General features: G+C 52.9%; 1 protein-coding gene across 2 annotated transcripts in view; it reads left to right on the top strand.

The window, feature by feature from the left end:
- The first annotated feature begins 1,593 nt into the window (after nucleotides 1–1,593).
- The window catches only part of MARCO (macrophage receptor with collagenous structure), a 189,820-nt gene continuing 175,115 nt past the window's right edge, over nucleotides 1,594–16,298 (top strand). For both annotated transcript variants that reach the window (XM_075318730.1, XM_075318731.1), the window contains exon 1: nucleotides 1,594–1,684. In XM_075318730.1, the coding sequence (XP_075174845.1) occupies nucleotides 1,654–1,684 (31 nt within the window). In that variant the 5' untranslated portion in view covers nucleotides 1,594–1,653. The remainder of the gene's footprint in view (nucleotides 1,685–16,298) is intronic.

The following is a 16,298-nucleotide window of genomic DNA, read 5'->3' on the forward strand; positions in this document are numbered from 1 at the left end:
CTGACAATGTAAGGGGGTGTAAGGCTCAGCCGCCCCAAACCTGCAGATGCACTGTGTGTAAAGTGTAATGTGTCCATACGGCCTCTAGGGGGCCACAGCACAGTAACTGCTTCCCTGGTACTCTCGGGCTAGGGAGTGTTAATGGTAGGAAGGAGTTTAGATACTAAAAAGGTTAGGAAGACAGGAGCTAGAAGGAGAGCCCCTGAGGGAGAGTAACAGACGGTGTCTGTGGGAGACGTGGTGGAGGAGAACCCTGTTAACTTTAATTTGGTGTGGTTTGTCCGGGCACCAGACACGCAGGGTCCTAGTGAGGAAAGGACTGTCTGAACTGCGTCCCAAGCTGTGGGTAGAGTCCATGCGGCCCAGGTGGTGGTCATTCCCTGCCAGATGCCGAACGAACCCCTCAGTCAGCGGAAGGTCAGTGGGCTCTTAGGGGAAGAGTAGGCCCTGATTAAACTGGAGAGAGGAGTTCTGTCACAGAGGGCCCCGTCATAGCTTCCAGCTAAATCCTTGTGGGTGGGATGAGGGGGGACCGAAAGGAATTTTTGATTCTGCCATATACAATGAAGCTGAGGGAGAGGACAAGGAACTCGAGAGCTCTACCGGAAGCCCGAGTGCCAGGGAAGAGGTCGGGTGGAAAAATAACAAATTCCTGTTGCTATCGGTAACCCTCTCTGGGGTCATGAGTGCGCGCCCGCCTAAGGCACGATGAAAGACTGTACTGGAAGTCTGCAAGGTTGAAGGAACCTGCGAACATGTCAGTGTTTGTGTCGCAGCAAAAGAAAACATGACACCGGGCTGCGCCACAGCCGAACAGTAGGCCCTGCCACGACTACCGAGGTCCCCGACCGCCCCTTCAACAGCACCCTCGTACCCGACCCCTTAATGGCCAAACAGAGCCCAGCACGCCTCCCAAGTAATGAAGCCATCCCCTTCCGGCCCCAGGGGCTGTTGCTTTCTTTGGGTCTCATTCAGACGGCAGCAGTTTTTCTTCTCCAGTTTTCACCTTCAGCTCTTCACCATGGATCGTCTTCATCTCATAGACTTCTGAGTTATTTGTCATCTCCCCAGATTTTTTTATATACAACTTAATGCACAAAAAAATGGCCACATGAACAGTCACATAAACGGTACTGGGCACAGGATTTATCAGTACAAACCAGGGATAGAGGATGGCTGGGAGAATTAGGCCGAAGCGGGAGCAAAGGCGGCTACTCGCACCATAGAGCGAGTGGGAAAATGCCAAAACATGACGGCATCACAGAAGAACCTAGGAGAATAGCATATGGCGGCCATTACTGGTGCTCCAGGGCAGTAATAACAGTATATGGCAGCCATTACTAGTTTACTGGTGCTCCAGGGCAGTTATAACAGCATATGGCGGCCATTACTGGTGCTCCATAGTGGTTATCATGGGTTTGCCACACTGCTCTTTCAGAGGACCACGCTTTGTTCATTGTGTGGATTTCTTGGAAACCTCGGACTTCTGCTTCTGAGATTTGCTGACTCTGGATGGGGAAACTTCTAGGTGGAGCAGAATGAAAGTGACGGCAGCGGATCGGTGTCTCCAGTGTCTTAGTGGTTTCTGGTTCCTGGTGAGAAGAAGTTGCTGCACGAGACTCGAAGTGGAAGGACCAGATTGTAGCTGGGAAGATGCCGGAGATGAGCTCATTCGAGATAAGTGGTAAGAACTCAAAACCATGACACCCAGAGTCACCTGTCCAGGGTATTGTGCTGCAGGACGTTGTCAAGCGATATATTCAGGGTATTGTGGAGGTTGTCAGGTGATGTATCCAGGTAATTGTGGAGGTTGTCGGGTGATGTATCCAGGTTATTGTGTTTGTAGGAGGTTGTCAGGTGATGTATCCAGGGTATTGTGGGAATTGTTGGGTGATGCATCCAGGTTCTTGTGGAGGTTGTCAGGTGATGTATCCAGGGTATTGTGGAGCTTGTCAGGTGATGTATCCAGGTTATTGTGCTGTAGGAGATTGTCGGGTGATGTATCCAGGTAATTGTGGAGGTTGTCGGGGGAAGTATCCAGGTTATTGTGCTGTAGGAAGTTGTCGGGTGATGTATCCAGGTTATTGTGGAGGTTGTCGGTTCATGTATCCAGGGTATTGTGGGAATTGTTGGGTGATGTATCCAGGCTATTGTGGGGGTTGTCAGGTGATGTATCCAGGATATTGTGGGGGTTGTCAGGTGATGCATCCAGGTTCTTGTGGAGGTTGTCAGGCGATGTATCCAGGGTATTGTGGAGCTTGTCAGGTGATGTATCCAGGTTATTGTGCTGTAGGAGGTTGTCAGGTGATGTATCCAGGTTATTGTGCTGTAGGAAGTTGTCGGGTGATGTATCCAGGTTATTGTGGAGGTTGTCGGTTCATGTATCCAGGGTATTGTGGGAATTGTTGGGTGATGTATCCAGGCTATTGTGGGGGTTGTCAGGTGATGTATCCAGGATATTGTGGGGGTTGTCAGGTGATGCATCCAGGTTTTTGTGGAGGTTGTCAGGCGATGTATCCAGGGTATTGTGGAGCTTGTCAGGTGATGTATCCAGGTTATTGTGCTGTAGGAGGTTGTCAGGTGATGTATCCAGGTTATTGTGCTGTAGGAGGTTATCAGTGTTACGAACCGGCGTCGCCATAGCCGCAAGCAGCCTGCTGCGGTTCCTGTTGCGCCCAGGCGCCGGCTGCCGTTCTTGGCCGTGCCTCGGGTCGTCCAGTTGGGTGTTCCTTCCACCACGTCTAAGTGTGGAGAGGCGGCTAGTGCGCATGCGTGCGCCGATTTACCCCAGCCAGAGTCTAAGCCCGGTGTTTTGCCTAGTGAGCATGCTCAGCCTGATTGTGTTATGTCTGAGACTAAGTCCTCAGTTCAGGCTACTGAGCATGCTCCCACAATTAACCCTAACAGCCTCTTTGCACAGGTACTTGGACTTCGTGCTGTGTCTAAGTTCTGGGATGTGCCTACTGAGCATGCTCAAACTGATAGTCTGCTTTCTGAGCCTGTTGCTCAGGCTACTGGGCATGCTCAGGCACTTAGTAAGGACCTCACTGAGCATGTCCGTGAGGTGGCAGGCCCTGATAGGGCAGAGGGTGTCAGGTGTCCTGATGACGTGGCAACTCCGGACTGGCTCGCAGAGGCCCGCCCCTATGATCTGGCACCTCAGTATTGGTCGTCAGACGATGACTGGTGAAGTGTTTGGGGCGTGGCTGCCATGAGGTCATCAATGACGTGGCGGTTCCGGATAGGTCGCATGTGACGTCACTGATGACATGGCACTCTGCTATTGGACCTTGGTGGTTCCACCCTGGGTTTGGGACGGACCCAGGTTATAAAAGGGGCTGGAGACAACATGGAGGTGCGCAGTCTTCACTTTTGCTCAGTCAGAGCACACCTCCACGTTAGAGCCTCATTGCGGCATAAGCCTATGTTGGGAAGCGGTAGGTAGGGTTAGGCGTACGGAGCCTGTCACGCCAAGATTCGTGGCTCGGCACATCAGGGTCAGGCGCCGTGCTTCCCTCCTGCCGTTCCAGTCTTGCTATAGCAGCTATAGCAGCCCAGTGGCGTTAACTGGGCTGCGGCTGCTGTGCTTCCTGTCCGATTGTGCCCCCTATGCACACGGACAACGCACCTGTTGCGCCACCTGTCCGATTGTGCCTCCTACGCACACGGACAACGCACCTGCTGCGCCACCTGTCCGATTGTGCCCCCTACGCACACGGACAACGCACCTGCTGCGCCACCTGTCCGGTTGTGCCCCCTACGCACACGGACAGCGTACCCCAGGACCCCTGTGGAGTTAACAGGGTGTTCCTTATCCTCCTCGGCTTCCCGGTCAACGCTACTGGTGTACCCATCTGGCCTGACGTGTCCTACACACACGTGGCCAGTTGAGAGGTGGCCAGAAACGCTAATCGGAGGACCGCTCGGCCTGACGTGTCCTACACACGTGGCCGACAGGGCGCTTTCGTGGCGGTCTTCCGGTCAACGCTACCTGGTTACCACCCGGCCTGACGTGTTTCCTGCACACGTGGTTGGTGTAGCGCTAGGTGCACCAAAACGCTAATCGGGTTGTCGTCCGGTCTGACGTGTCCCAACACACGTGACCGGTTCCCAGAGTTCCTGGGTTATCTCAGAGCCATCCAGCTCTATAGTCTCCGCCTAACCCTCAGGTGCCAGCAGCTCCTTTGTCATCTGGAGCACGGTGGGCCCCGACTGGCGATTAGGATATATACCCCCTGGTCCTAATCTGCCGGTCCCCCCGTAACAGTAAGACTGCGCCAGGGTCTGGCTGGCATGGCGGAGATGGAGCAGCTACGTCAGTTCATGCTGCAGCTTGATGCCAGAGTGAGGTCTCTGGAGAAGTCTGCTCTTGCTGCTGATATGGATGATGTGGTGGCTCAAGCGGCTGCAATGGTGTCAGTCACCAAGCCTACTCCAACCCTTCCTCACCTCTCGCTGCCCAACAAGTTTACGGGGAACAGCAAGGCATGTAGGGAATTCGTGAACCAGTGCTCAGTCCATCTAGAGCTGTTGGCTGCACGGTTTCCTACAGAGAGGTCGAAGGTGGGGTTTATCATCTCCTTGCTCTCTGATAGAGCACTGGAGTGGGCTACACCATTGTGGGAGAGGAATGACCCCGTAGTACAGGACTCTAAGGAGTTTTTGGAGTCCTTGCGACAAGTGTTCCTGGGGCCTCAGGTCACTCACGACTCGGCCCTACAGCTACTGACTTTGGAGCAGGGGCGTACCTCCTCAAGTCAATATGCTGTGAGTTTCAGGACACTTGCTGCAGAACTGGGGTGGTCAGAGAGGACTCTCATTCCACTGTTCTGGAGGGGATTAGCCTCGCACGTGAAGGACGCATTAGCGTCGCGTGAGGTACCAACTACCCTTGAGGGCCTCATGACTCTGGCTACCCGCATTGACCTGCGGACCTCCGAACGTCAGCTGGAGCGCAGGTCAGAGGGTCGTTCAGCCACTGTAGTGGTCTCTCCTACTGCACCTCCCTTAGAGGACATCTCTGTCCCTATGGACATCGCTAGGGTTGGTGTTGCTAGGTCTTCGAGTCGCAAGGGCATTTCCTGTTTCGCTTGTGGGCAGTATGGTCATTATGCCAACCGTTGCCCAAAGCGTCAGGGTAAGCGACCGCGATTGGTGACCATAGCTGAAGGTAGACTGGACTCTGCGTCATCCATTAGGGTGACGTTTCCCGCGTCCATTTCCTTTAAGGGGTCAACATGGTCCACAAGGGCAAGTGTGGACACAGGTGCTGGGGATAGTTTCATCTCCTCCTCTTTTGCCCGGCGGCATGCCATCCCACTGGTGCAAATGCCAAGGCCAGTGAGAGTCCGTGTATTGGATGGGTCCTTGTTGCCCAAGGTAATTCACCAGCGGACAGTGCCCATTACCCTTGCCATGTCATCTGGGCATAGGGAGACCATTTCATTTCTGGTTCTCCCTAAGGGTGCAGATGATATTCTGCTGGGTATTCCTTGGTTGAAGCAACATTCCCCACATATCGACTGGTCGTCTGGGGTGATTACGCGGTGGAGCGAGTCTTGTAGCTCCCACTGCATGTCTCCATCTTCCGCCCGTCGCTCAGTGGTATCTGTGGCGACTATAGACCATTCGAGTGGGAGGGCCGCTAGAGGGGGGGATACTGTTACGAACCGGCGTCGCCATAGCCGCAAGCAGCCTGCTGCGGTTCCTGTTGCGCCCAGGCGCCGGCTGCCGTTCTTGGCCGTGCCTCGGGTCGTCCAGTTGGGTGTTCCTTCCACCACGTCTAAGTGTGGAGAGGCGGCTAGTGCGCATGCGTGCGCCGATTTACCCCAGCCAGAGTCTAAGCCCGGTGTTTTGCCTAGTGAGCATGCTCAGCCTGATTGTGTTATGTCTGAGACTAAGTCCTCAGTTCAGGCTACTGAGCATGCTCCCACAATTAACCCTAACAGCCTCTTTGCACAGGTACTTGGACTTCGTGCTGTGTCTAAGTTCTGGGATGTGCCTACTGAGCATGCTCAAACTGATAGTCTGCTTTCTGAGCCTGTTGCTCAGGCTACTGGGCATGCTCAGGCACTTAGTAAGGACCTCACTGAGCATGTCCGTGAGGTGGCAGGCCCTGATAGGGCAGAGGGTGGCAGGTGTCCTGATGACGTGGCAACTCCGGACTGGCTCGCAGAGGCCCGCCCCTATGATCTGGCACCTCAGTATTGGTCGTCAGACGATGACTGGTGAAGTGTTTGGGGCGTGGCTGCCATGAGGTCATCAATGATGTGGCGGTTCCGGATAGGTCGCATGTGACGTCACTGATGACATGGCACTCTGCTATTGGACCTTGGTGGTTCCACCCTGGGTTTGGGACGGACCCAGGTTATAAAAGGGGCTGGAGACAACATGGAGGTGCGCAGTCTTCACTTTTGCTCAGTCAGAGCACACCTCCACGTTAGAGCCTCATTGCGGCATAAGCCTATGTTGGGAAGCGGTAGGTAGGGTTAGGCGTACGGTGCCTGTCACGCCAAGATTCGTGGCTCGGCACATCAGGGTCAGGCGCCGTGCTTCCCTCCTGCCGTTCCAGTCTTGCTATAGCAGCTATAGCAGCCCAGTGGCGTTAACTGGGCTGCGGCTGCTGTGCTTCCTGTCCGATTGTGCCCCCTATGCACACGGACAACGCACCTGTTGCGCCACCTGTCCGATTGTGCCTCCTACGCACACGGACAATGCACCTGCTGCGCCACCTGTCCGATTGTGCCCCCTACGCACACGGACAACGCACCTGCTGCGCCACCTGTCCGGTTGTGCCCCCTACGCACACGGACAGCGTACCCCAGGACCCCTGTGGAGTTAACAGGGTGTTCCTTATCCTCCTCGGCTTCCCGGTCAACGCTACTGGTGTACCCATCTGGCCTGACGTGTCCTACACACACGTGGCCAGTTGAGAGGTGGCCAGAAACGCTAATCGGAGGACCGCTCGGCCTGACGTGTCCTACACACGTGGCCGACAGGGCGCTTTCGTGGCGGTCTTCCGGTCAACGCTACCTGGTTACCACCCGGCCTGACGTGTTTCCTGCACACGTGGTTGGTGTAGCGCTAGGTGCACCAAAACGCTAATCGGGTTGTCGTCCGGTCTGACGTGTCCCAACACACGTGACCGGTTCCCAGAGTTCCTGGGTTATCTCAGAGCCATCCAGCTCTATAGTCTCCGCCTAACCCTCAGGTGCCAGCAGCTCCTTTGTCATCTGGAGCACGGTGGGCCCCGACTGGCGATTAGGATATATACCCCCTGGTCCTAATCTGCCGGTCCCCCCGTAACAGTCAGGTGATGTATCCAGGTTATTGTGCTGTAGGAAGTTGTCGGGTGATGTATCCAGGTTATTGTGGAGGTTGTCGGTTCATGTATCCAGGGTATTGTGGGAATTGTTGGGTGATGTATCCAGGCTATTGTGGGGGTTGTCAGGTGATGTATCCAGGATATTGTGGGGGTTGTCAGGTGATGCATCCAGGTTCTTGTGGAGGTTGTCAGGCGATGTATCCAGGGTATTGTGGAGGTTGGCAGGTGATGTATCCAGGTTATTGTGCTGTAGTAGGTTGTCAGGTGATGTATCCAGGTTACTGTGCTGTAGGAGGTTGTCGGGTGATGTATCTAGGTAATTGTGGAGGTTGTCGGGGGAAGTATCCAGGTTATTGTGCTGTAGGAGGTTGTCGGGGGATGTATCCAGGTTATTGTGCTGTAGGAGGATGTCGGGTGATGTATCCAGGTTATTGTGGAGGTTGTCGGGTGATGTATCAAGGTTATTGTGGGGGTTGTCGGGTGATGTATCCAGGCTATTGTGGGGGTTGTCAGGTGGTGTATCCAGGTTTTTGTGCTGGTGGAGGTTGTTGGGTGTTGTATCCAGGATATTGTGGAGGTTGTCGGGTGATGTATCCAGGATATTGTGGAGGTTGTCGGGTGATGTATCAAGGTTATTGTGGGGGTTGTCGGGTGATGTATCCAGGCTATTGTGGGGGTTGTCAGGTGGTGTATCAAGGTTTTTGTGCTGGTGGAGGTTGTCGGGTGTTGTATCCAGGATATTGTGGAGGTTGTCGGGTGATGTATCCAGGATATTGTGGAGGTTGTCGGGTGATGTATTCAGGCTATTGTGGGGGATGTCGGGTGATGTATCCAGGCTATTGTGGGGGATGTCGGGTGATGTATCCAGGTTATTGTGGGGGTTGTCGGGTGATGTATCCAGGGTGTTGTGGAGGTTGTCGGGTGATGTATCCAGGGTGTTGTGGAGGTTGTCGGGTGATGTATCCAGGGTATTGTGGAGGTTGTCGGGTGATGTATCCAGGGTATTGTGGAGGTTGTCGGGTGATGTGATGCATCCAGGGTGTTGTGTAGGTTGTCGGGTGATGTATCCATGGTGTTGTGGAGGTTGTCGGGTGTGGTGGAGGTTGTCGGGTGATGTATCCAGGGTGTTGTGGAGGTTGTCGGGTGATGTATCCAGGGTGTTGTGGAGGTTGTTGGGTGTGGTGGAGGTTGTCGGGTGATGTATCCAGGATATTGTGGAGGTTGTCGAGTGATGTATCCAGGGTATTGTGGGGGTTGTCGGGTGATGTATCCAGGGTGTTGTGGAGGTTGTCGGGTGATGTATCCAGGGTGTTGTGGAGGTTGTCGGGTGATGTATCCAGGATATTGTGGAGGTTGTCGGGTGATGTATCCAGGGTGTTGTGGAGGTTGTCGGGTGATGTATCCAGTGTATTGTGGAGGTGGTCGGGTGATGTATCCAGAGTGTTGTGGGGGTTGTCGGGTGTTGTGGAGGTTGTCGGGTGATGTATCCAGGATATTGTGGAGGTTGTCGGGTGATGTAACCAGGGTATTGTGGTGGTTGTCGGGTGATGTATCCAGGGTATTGTGGAGGTTGTCGGGTGATGTATCCAGGGTATTGTGGAGGTTGTCGGGTGATGTATCCAGAGTATTGTGGGGGTTGTCGGGTATTGTGAAGGTTGTCGGGTGATGTATCCAGGGTATTGTGGAGGTTGTCGGGTGATGTATCCAGAGTATTGTGGGGGTTGTCGGGTATTGTGGAGGTTGTCGGGTGATGTATCCAGGGTATTGTGGAGGTTGTCGGGTGATGTATCCAGGGTATTGTGTAGTGTGATGGTGTGATATTATGGGTTGTGTATCATTTTGTGTAGGTTCATATTTTAGGAGCTTCGCTCCTTTCATTCTGTGTATTCCTTGTCTTGTCTGCAGGGTAATTAGCTCGGCTCAGTTACCGTTTGTTGCAGTGGCGGACATATCGCCGGTTCAGACGGTGCGGTGAACAGGGGCCCGAAGGTTTAGGGGGCCGTTGCTCCCCGGTCAGTAATGAGGGCAGTCTGACCTGTTGTCCGGAGCTCCAGGCTCTGGGAGGCCCCTGATCAGATCGCCCTGATCACACGCTGCATGCCGGGCAGGGAGCGATCCTGCAGCTCCGCACAGTCAGTGCCGGCAGCGGAACACAGGAATCTGTCCTTTGTTCCCTGCCTGGCACTTTCTCTGTGACATACGCGCGCTCTGATGTCATCAATATGTGCCGCCCCCATGCCAGCAGCCGGCGCTGCATGGATCCGGGGCCTACGGTACGGCTCGAGGACTTCCCCGGACCCGGAGGTCTCGCGGTCACTCTGAATAAAAGGGGGACGTATTTATACGGGATTGATTGTAGAATGTCTGTGACGCCACCCATGGTGTGTGGTGAAGTGGGACACCACCGCTGCTGTTGTGGGATACCCAGGGGAGATGTAATGGCAGCCAGATGTTAACCCCTCCATGGGTAGGGATGGTTGCCCCGGGGCCAGGTGTCTCTCTGCAGGGTATGGCAATAGCAGGGGCTTGCACACCCAGATGGACTGAGGGATAGATGGTTACTCACTATTTAAAGAATCACACGAGTCTTTTGGTAAACCAAGGTGCTAGTGGCTGGCCGCCGTGGCCGGTTGTACTCTGGTCCCCCACCCAGGGTGGTGGTCGCTGTCCTTTCCTCTGCACTGTTTTTGTGTATTGTGGGCTGCCTGGTTTGGAACTCAGGAGTCCGCTCCCGGCTTGCTGTGTGCCTAAGGAGCCGTGCCCGCAGACGCAGACGCCCACCAACATTTATTGAACAGGAACTGTTGAGAAAGGTAAAAAGACAATTACAAGCATAACAACCTATGTACATCGAAGTATACTCTAATTCTTCCCTTACGGGAGGCACTTTTTCTTAAACGTTGCACATGTAAAACCGGGATGGGACGGACCGGGTCCTTCTCACCTCACCCACCCAAAACAACCTAGCCCTGGTGCCACCACTAAAACACATTTTGGTACCCCTTGCCCAAGTCCAGGTTAGGTCCGGGTGTTGCCCATACGGGCCGGGTAAAAAGTTCCTTACCCAGCAGTCCTTTTAAGGGCCCTACGTACTGGGGACCCCTGACCCGGAGGGTAGTCACCGGTTTTGGTAGTGACTGGGCCTCTGCCTACTCTACCGCAGGCCCTTCCTCCAATCAGCCTCTCCAGAGACTGCGGCAGGTGAGAAGGTTGGTCTGGGACTATTTACAAGGCCCAAAAGTTTTTGGGTTGGCTTTCCAGTCCAAAGCCACTGTCCATTAACTGTAAACGGGACTTCAACTGTAAACGGTCCCAATGGGGACTTGCATAACTGGGGTAGCAGGGAACCGCTACCTTAACACTCAATCAGGTGAAGTATTCGGTCAATTGGAATTCATCGACATACATACAAGACTATGTACACAGCAAGCGGGCACCACTCACTAAACGTCAGTTTCCCTATATCTGAGGGGTGGCCGTCTCAGGTTGGGACGTGTGGACCGTCTTAGCTCCCTGCTCTCACTGGGAACTAAGGGGGCAGAGTGAATTACGGGTTCCTCTACGCTAGTGTCAGGTACCGCTGGCAGGGATCTACGGGGGCGTGGTGTAGGTGCAAGGGCTTCCCTGGGTGCAGGTGGTGGTGTATTGTTGACAGGCCTCTCTGGCTCCATATCTTGCACGGGTTGTGGGAACATTATCACAGGAACAATCACCGCTCCATTCTGCATAGGCCAGTCGGCCGGGAAGTCACCCATGACAGTGTGGATCACCCCCTTCACTTTCTCCGCATCCTGCATGGGAATGGTAACCCTCTCCGCCATCTTCAGGGGTTCTGAACACTTCTTCAGGTGCTCCCTGGAAATAGTGGTCGTAGTCTTCCCCTGGTCACGACTGACGAGATACGTTTTCTGATTCCCCCCCCCATCCGGCGGGTTGGACAATATAAGGGGTCTTTTCCTACTGGTCATCCAGCTTGTGCAGCCTTCTCTTTCTTTTTAGCACTACATTTCCGGGTTCGAAGGGGGCAGCCTGGGCTCGCCTGTTGAAACGCTGCTCCTGCTTCTCTCTGCTCTGGCGCAGGTTCCTTTCTACGTACTCCTGGATTTGCCTGGAAACAGCTTGCCCTGCTGCAGGTACAGGCGGCCTCTTTCTTTCCACAGCCGCTGTGCCTCCTCGGGGGCAGTGGGTGGTAACCTGGAACCGTTTTGTGAGATCGTCATCTTGACCAACTGGACCGCTGGCTCCTGGTCTTGGGTCCCCTGCCATCCATGGTGAGGTAACGGATCGAAGGTTGCCTGCTGCTAGCCAACGTACAGTTTTTCGTCTTTCCCATCCTCCGGCTGGTGGAACGCGGGTAGTTCAATCTTTTCCAGTTCATCTTCATCCAACCCCCCATCAGGTAGGTGCGGCATCCGTGACAACGCATCCGCATTGGTATTCTTGCAACTGGCTCTGTACTTGATGGTGAAGTCATAGCTCGCTAGCCGGGCCACCCAGCATTATTCCAGGGCTCCTAGCTTCGTCGTGTCTAGGTGGGTCAGAGGGTTATTGTCTGTATAGGCCGTGAACTTCTCAGATGCTAGGTAATGCTTAAATCTCTTCGTTATCGCCCAGACGAGTGCCAAGAACTCCAACTTGAAAGAGCTTTAATTCTCGGGGTTTCTCTCCGTCGTCCGGAGCTTCCTGCTTGCATAAACAATCACCTTCTCCTTGCCATCTTGTATCTGGGACAGGACAGCATCCAAGCCCACATTGCTGGCGTCCGTGTAGAGGATGAATGGGAGGCCATAGTAGGGGTAGGCCAGGATCTCTTCTCCGGTTAGGGCCGACTTCAGCTGCTGAAAGGACTCTTCGTGCTTCTCACCCCAAGTAAACGGGGGCCCAGGAACCCTTTCATTCTTAGTCTGCCCCACCAAGAGGTCTTGCATGGGGGCTGCCATTTGGTGTAGCCCTTGATGAAGCGGCGGTAGTAGCCCACCAGGCCCAGGAACTGCCTCACCTCTTTAACTGTGGTAGGCTTCGGCCAACTCTGGATGGCTGTAATCTTCTCGGGGTCCGGTGTCACACCTTCGGCACTCGCCACATGCCCGAGGTACTGCACTTTGGGCTTCAACAGATGGCACTTGAAGGGCTTCAGCTTCATCCCGTATTTAGAGAGAGCTTCAAATACTTGAGCAAGGTGTTCCAAATGGGCCTCATAGGTCCTGGAGTAGACGATGACGTCATCCAGATATAACAGGACCGTTTCAAAATTCCGATGCCCTAGACAGCACTCCATCAGCCTCTGGAAAGTTCCTGGCGCATTGCACAGCCCGAAGGGCATGCTATTGAACTCGCAGAGACCCATCGGGGTAGCAAAGGCAGTCTTCTCCCGGTCTTCTTCTACACCTGCCAGTAACAGCTGGTAAGATCAAGAGTTGAGAAGTAATTTGCTGTGTGGCCAGCGACTCTTCAATACGGGGAAGAGGGTACGCATCCTTGTGAGTTATCTGGTTAATCTTCCGATAATCCACACACATTCTCATGGTGCTGTCCTTTTTCTTCACCAGAACCAATGGAGCTGCCCAGGGACTGCAACTGCCACGAATTACCCCTGCTTCCTTCATGCTCCTCAACATGTCTTTGGTGCACTGGTAATGCGCAGGTGGTATCGGCCTGTATCTCTCCTTGATGGGTGGATGTGTACCAGCGGGAATGTGGTGCTGGACCCCCTTGATCCTCCCAAAATCTAACGGGTGTTTACTGAATACCTGCTCCTACTCTCGCACTACCCTGTACACCCCTCCCTTGTGGTGCGCAGGTGTAGAGTCGGTGCCTACATGTAACTCCTGACACCATTCCTCCAACTGCTCTGGTGAGTTGTCACTGTCTGGCTGTGATGTAGGGATTGTAGAGGATGCTGCTTGGATGGCATTAGTGTCCACGGTGAATATTTTCGCAATGGTGGCGTAACGGGGCAGGCTAACCTCTTCCTCTCCGCAATTCATCACTCTCACGGGCACTCTTCCCTTTTTGACATCAATCACCCCTCTAGCTGCCATCACTGTGGGCCAGTGTTCTGAAGGCAGAGGCTCCACTACTGCCAGGTAATCTTGCCCTCGGGGACCTACTGCTGCCCTGCACCAAATCATCATCTCACTCCGCGGAGGTACTACTAGAGGCGCCACATCCATGACCCGCACGCTGCGAATTTCTCCACCTGACATGTTCACCTGTTGCCGCTGCAAGAGGGCCCGGATCTCTCGTTGCAGAGCTCTCTGCCAACCCACTCCTGCTGTGGCGACAGTTGCTGCAACAAATGCAGGGTCCGAGTACCCCCTCTGTGCACGGTTTCCGGTCGGGGTCTCCGGTGTCGTTAGCGGTGGGCTCCAACCCTTCTCCGGTTCTCCTCGGATCTGCCGAGACGTCTTCCCGTCTCCTGCTGATGGAGACCACCGTCTGCCACCTAGCCAAGGTGCCAGGGCTCCTACCCTGGCACCGTTCAACTTGAACTTCCTCTGCTGGAGTTACACCTAGCCCCAGCCCACACTCCTCTCAACTTGAACTAATCTGTTTGTTATCCTGCCCCGGGCTGTCTAGACCCCTAGGTGGGTGTTTCCTTACCACCTGGTCCCGCCCACTGGTGTGCCTGTCTTGCCCTAAGGGGGGGTGACTAGGGATTCAGGTCGGCTGTATGTTACCTAGGTGTGAGGGAAGCTGTTATGCGGGGGCCTAATGTGTGACTACCTGGTTTTTCCAGGGCGTCACAAGTACGGCGCACGCATGTGTCATTTGAAGCGTTCCCGGCAGCGCAGCACAGCCAGGACCCGTACAAGCAGCAGCGGGGGCCTACAGGAGAAGCAGCGGTGGGGGCTCCTACAAGAGCACTGGCTGGGGCACCTATAAGAGCAGCAACAGCGGGGGCCAGTAGAGAAGCAGTGGTGGGGGCACCTAGAAGAGCAGCAGCGACGGGGGCCCCTAGAGGAGCAGCAGGACGGTGGCTGGTACAGGAGAAGGAGCGGTGGGTCACCCACAAGAGCAGCAGCGGCCAAGACCACTACAGGAGAAGCAGCGGCGAGGACCTGTACGGAGAGGTGAGGGGTCACTAATAGCCTGAGGAGGGGACAATAAGGAGGGAGAGGTGAGTGGTGACTAATGTTGGTGTAGTGATGTATATTGCAGGTGTATATAGGGGTGTAGTGATGTATATTGCAGGTGTATATAGGGGTGTAGTGATGTATATTGCAGGTGTATATAGGGGTGTAGTGATGTATATTGCAGGTGTATATAGGGGGTGTAGTGATGTATATTGCAGGTGTATATAGGGGGTGTAGTGATGTATATTGCAGGTGTATATAGGGGGTGTAGTGATGTATATTGCAGGTGTATATAGGGGGTGTAGTGATGTATATTGCAGGTGTATATAGGGGTGTAGTGATGTATATTGCAGGTGTATATAGGGGGTGTAGTGATGTATATTGCAGGTGTATATAGGGGTGTAGTGATGTATATTGCAGGTGTATATAGGGGGTGTAGTGATGTATATTGCAGGTGTATATAGGGGGTGTAGTGATGTATATTGCAGGTGTATATAGGGGGTGTAGTGATGTATATTGCAGGTGTATATAGGGGTGTAGTGATGTATATTGCAGGTGTATATAGGGGGTGTAGTGATGTATATTGCAGGTGTATATAGGGGGTGTAGTGATGTATATTGCAGGTGTATATAGGGGGTGTAGTGATGTATATTGCAGGTGTATATAGGGGTGTAGTGATGTATATTGCAGGTATATATAGGGGGTGTAGTGATGTATATTGCAGGTGTATATAGGGGTGTAGTGATGTATATTGCAGGTGTATATAGGGGTGTAGTGATGTATATTGCAGGTGTATATAGGGGGTGTAGTGATGTATATTGCAGGTGTATATAGGGGGTGTAGTGATGTATATTGCAGGTGTATATACGGGGTGTAGTGATGTATATTGCAGGTGTATATGGGGGTGTAGTGATGTATATTGCAGGTGTATATAGGGGGTGTAGTGATGTATATTGCAGGTGTATATAGGGGGTGTAGTGATGTATATTGCAGGTGTATATAGGGGTGTAGTGATGTATATTGCAGGTGTATATAGGGGGTGTAGTGATGTATATTGCAGGTGTATATAGGGGTGTAGTGATGTATATTGCAGGTGTATATAGGGGTGTAGTGATGTATATTGCAGGTGTATAGGGAGTGTAGTGATGTATATTGCATGTATATAGGGGGTGTAGTGATGTATATTGCAGGTGTATATAGGGGGTGTAGTGATGTATATTGCAGGTGTATATAGGGGTGTAGTGATTTATATTGCAGGTGTATATAGGGGGTGTAGTGATGTATATTGCAGGTGTATATAGGGGTGTAGTGATGTATATAGGGGTGTATATAGGGGGTGTAGTGATGTATAGTGCATGTATATAGGGGGTGTACTGATGTATATTGCAGGTGTATATAGGGAGTGTAGTGATGTATATTACAGGTGTATATAAGGGGTGTAGTGATGTATATTGCAGGTGTATATAGGGGGTGTAGTGATGTATATTGCAGGTGTATATAGGGGTGTAGTGATGTATATTGCAGGTGTATATAGGGGGTGTAGTGATGCATATTGCAGGTGTATATAGGGGGTGTAGTGATGTATATTACAGGTGTATATAGGGGGTGTAGTGATGTATATTGCAGGTGTATATAAGGGGTGTAGTGATGTATATTACAGGTGTATATAGGGGGTGTAGTGATGTATATTGCAGGTGTATATAAGGGGGTGTAGTGATGTATATTACAGGTGTATATAGGGGGTGTAGTGATGTATATTGCAGGTATATATAGGGAGTGTAGTGATGTATATTGCAGGTGTATATAGGGGGTGTAGTGATGTATATTACAGGTGTATATAGGGGGTGTAGTGATGTATATTGCAGGTATATATAGGGAGTGTAGTGATGTATATTGCA

Source organism: Anomaloglossus baeobatrachus, chromosome 7, assembly GCF_048569485.1.
Source record: "Anomaloglossus baeobatrachus isolate aAnoBae1 chromosome 7, aAnoBae1.hap1, whole genome shotgun sequence".
NCBI lineage: Eukaryota > Metazoa > Chordata > Amphibia > Anura > Aromobatidae > Anomaloglossus > Anomaloglossus baeobatrachus.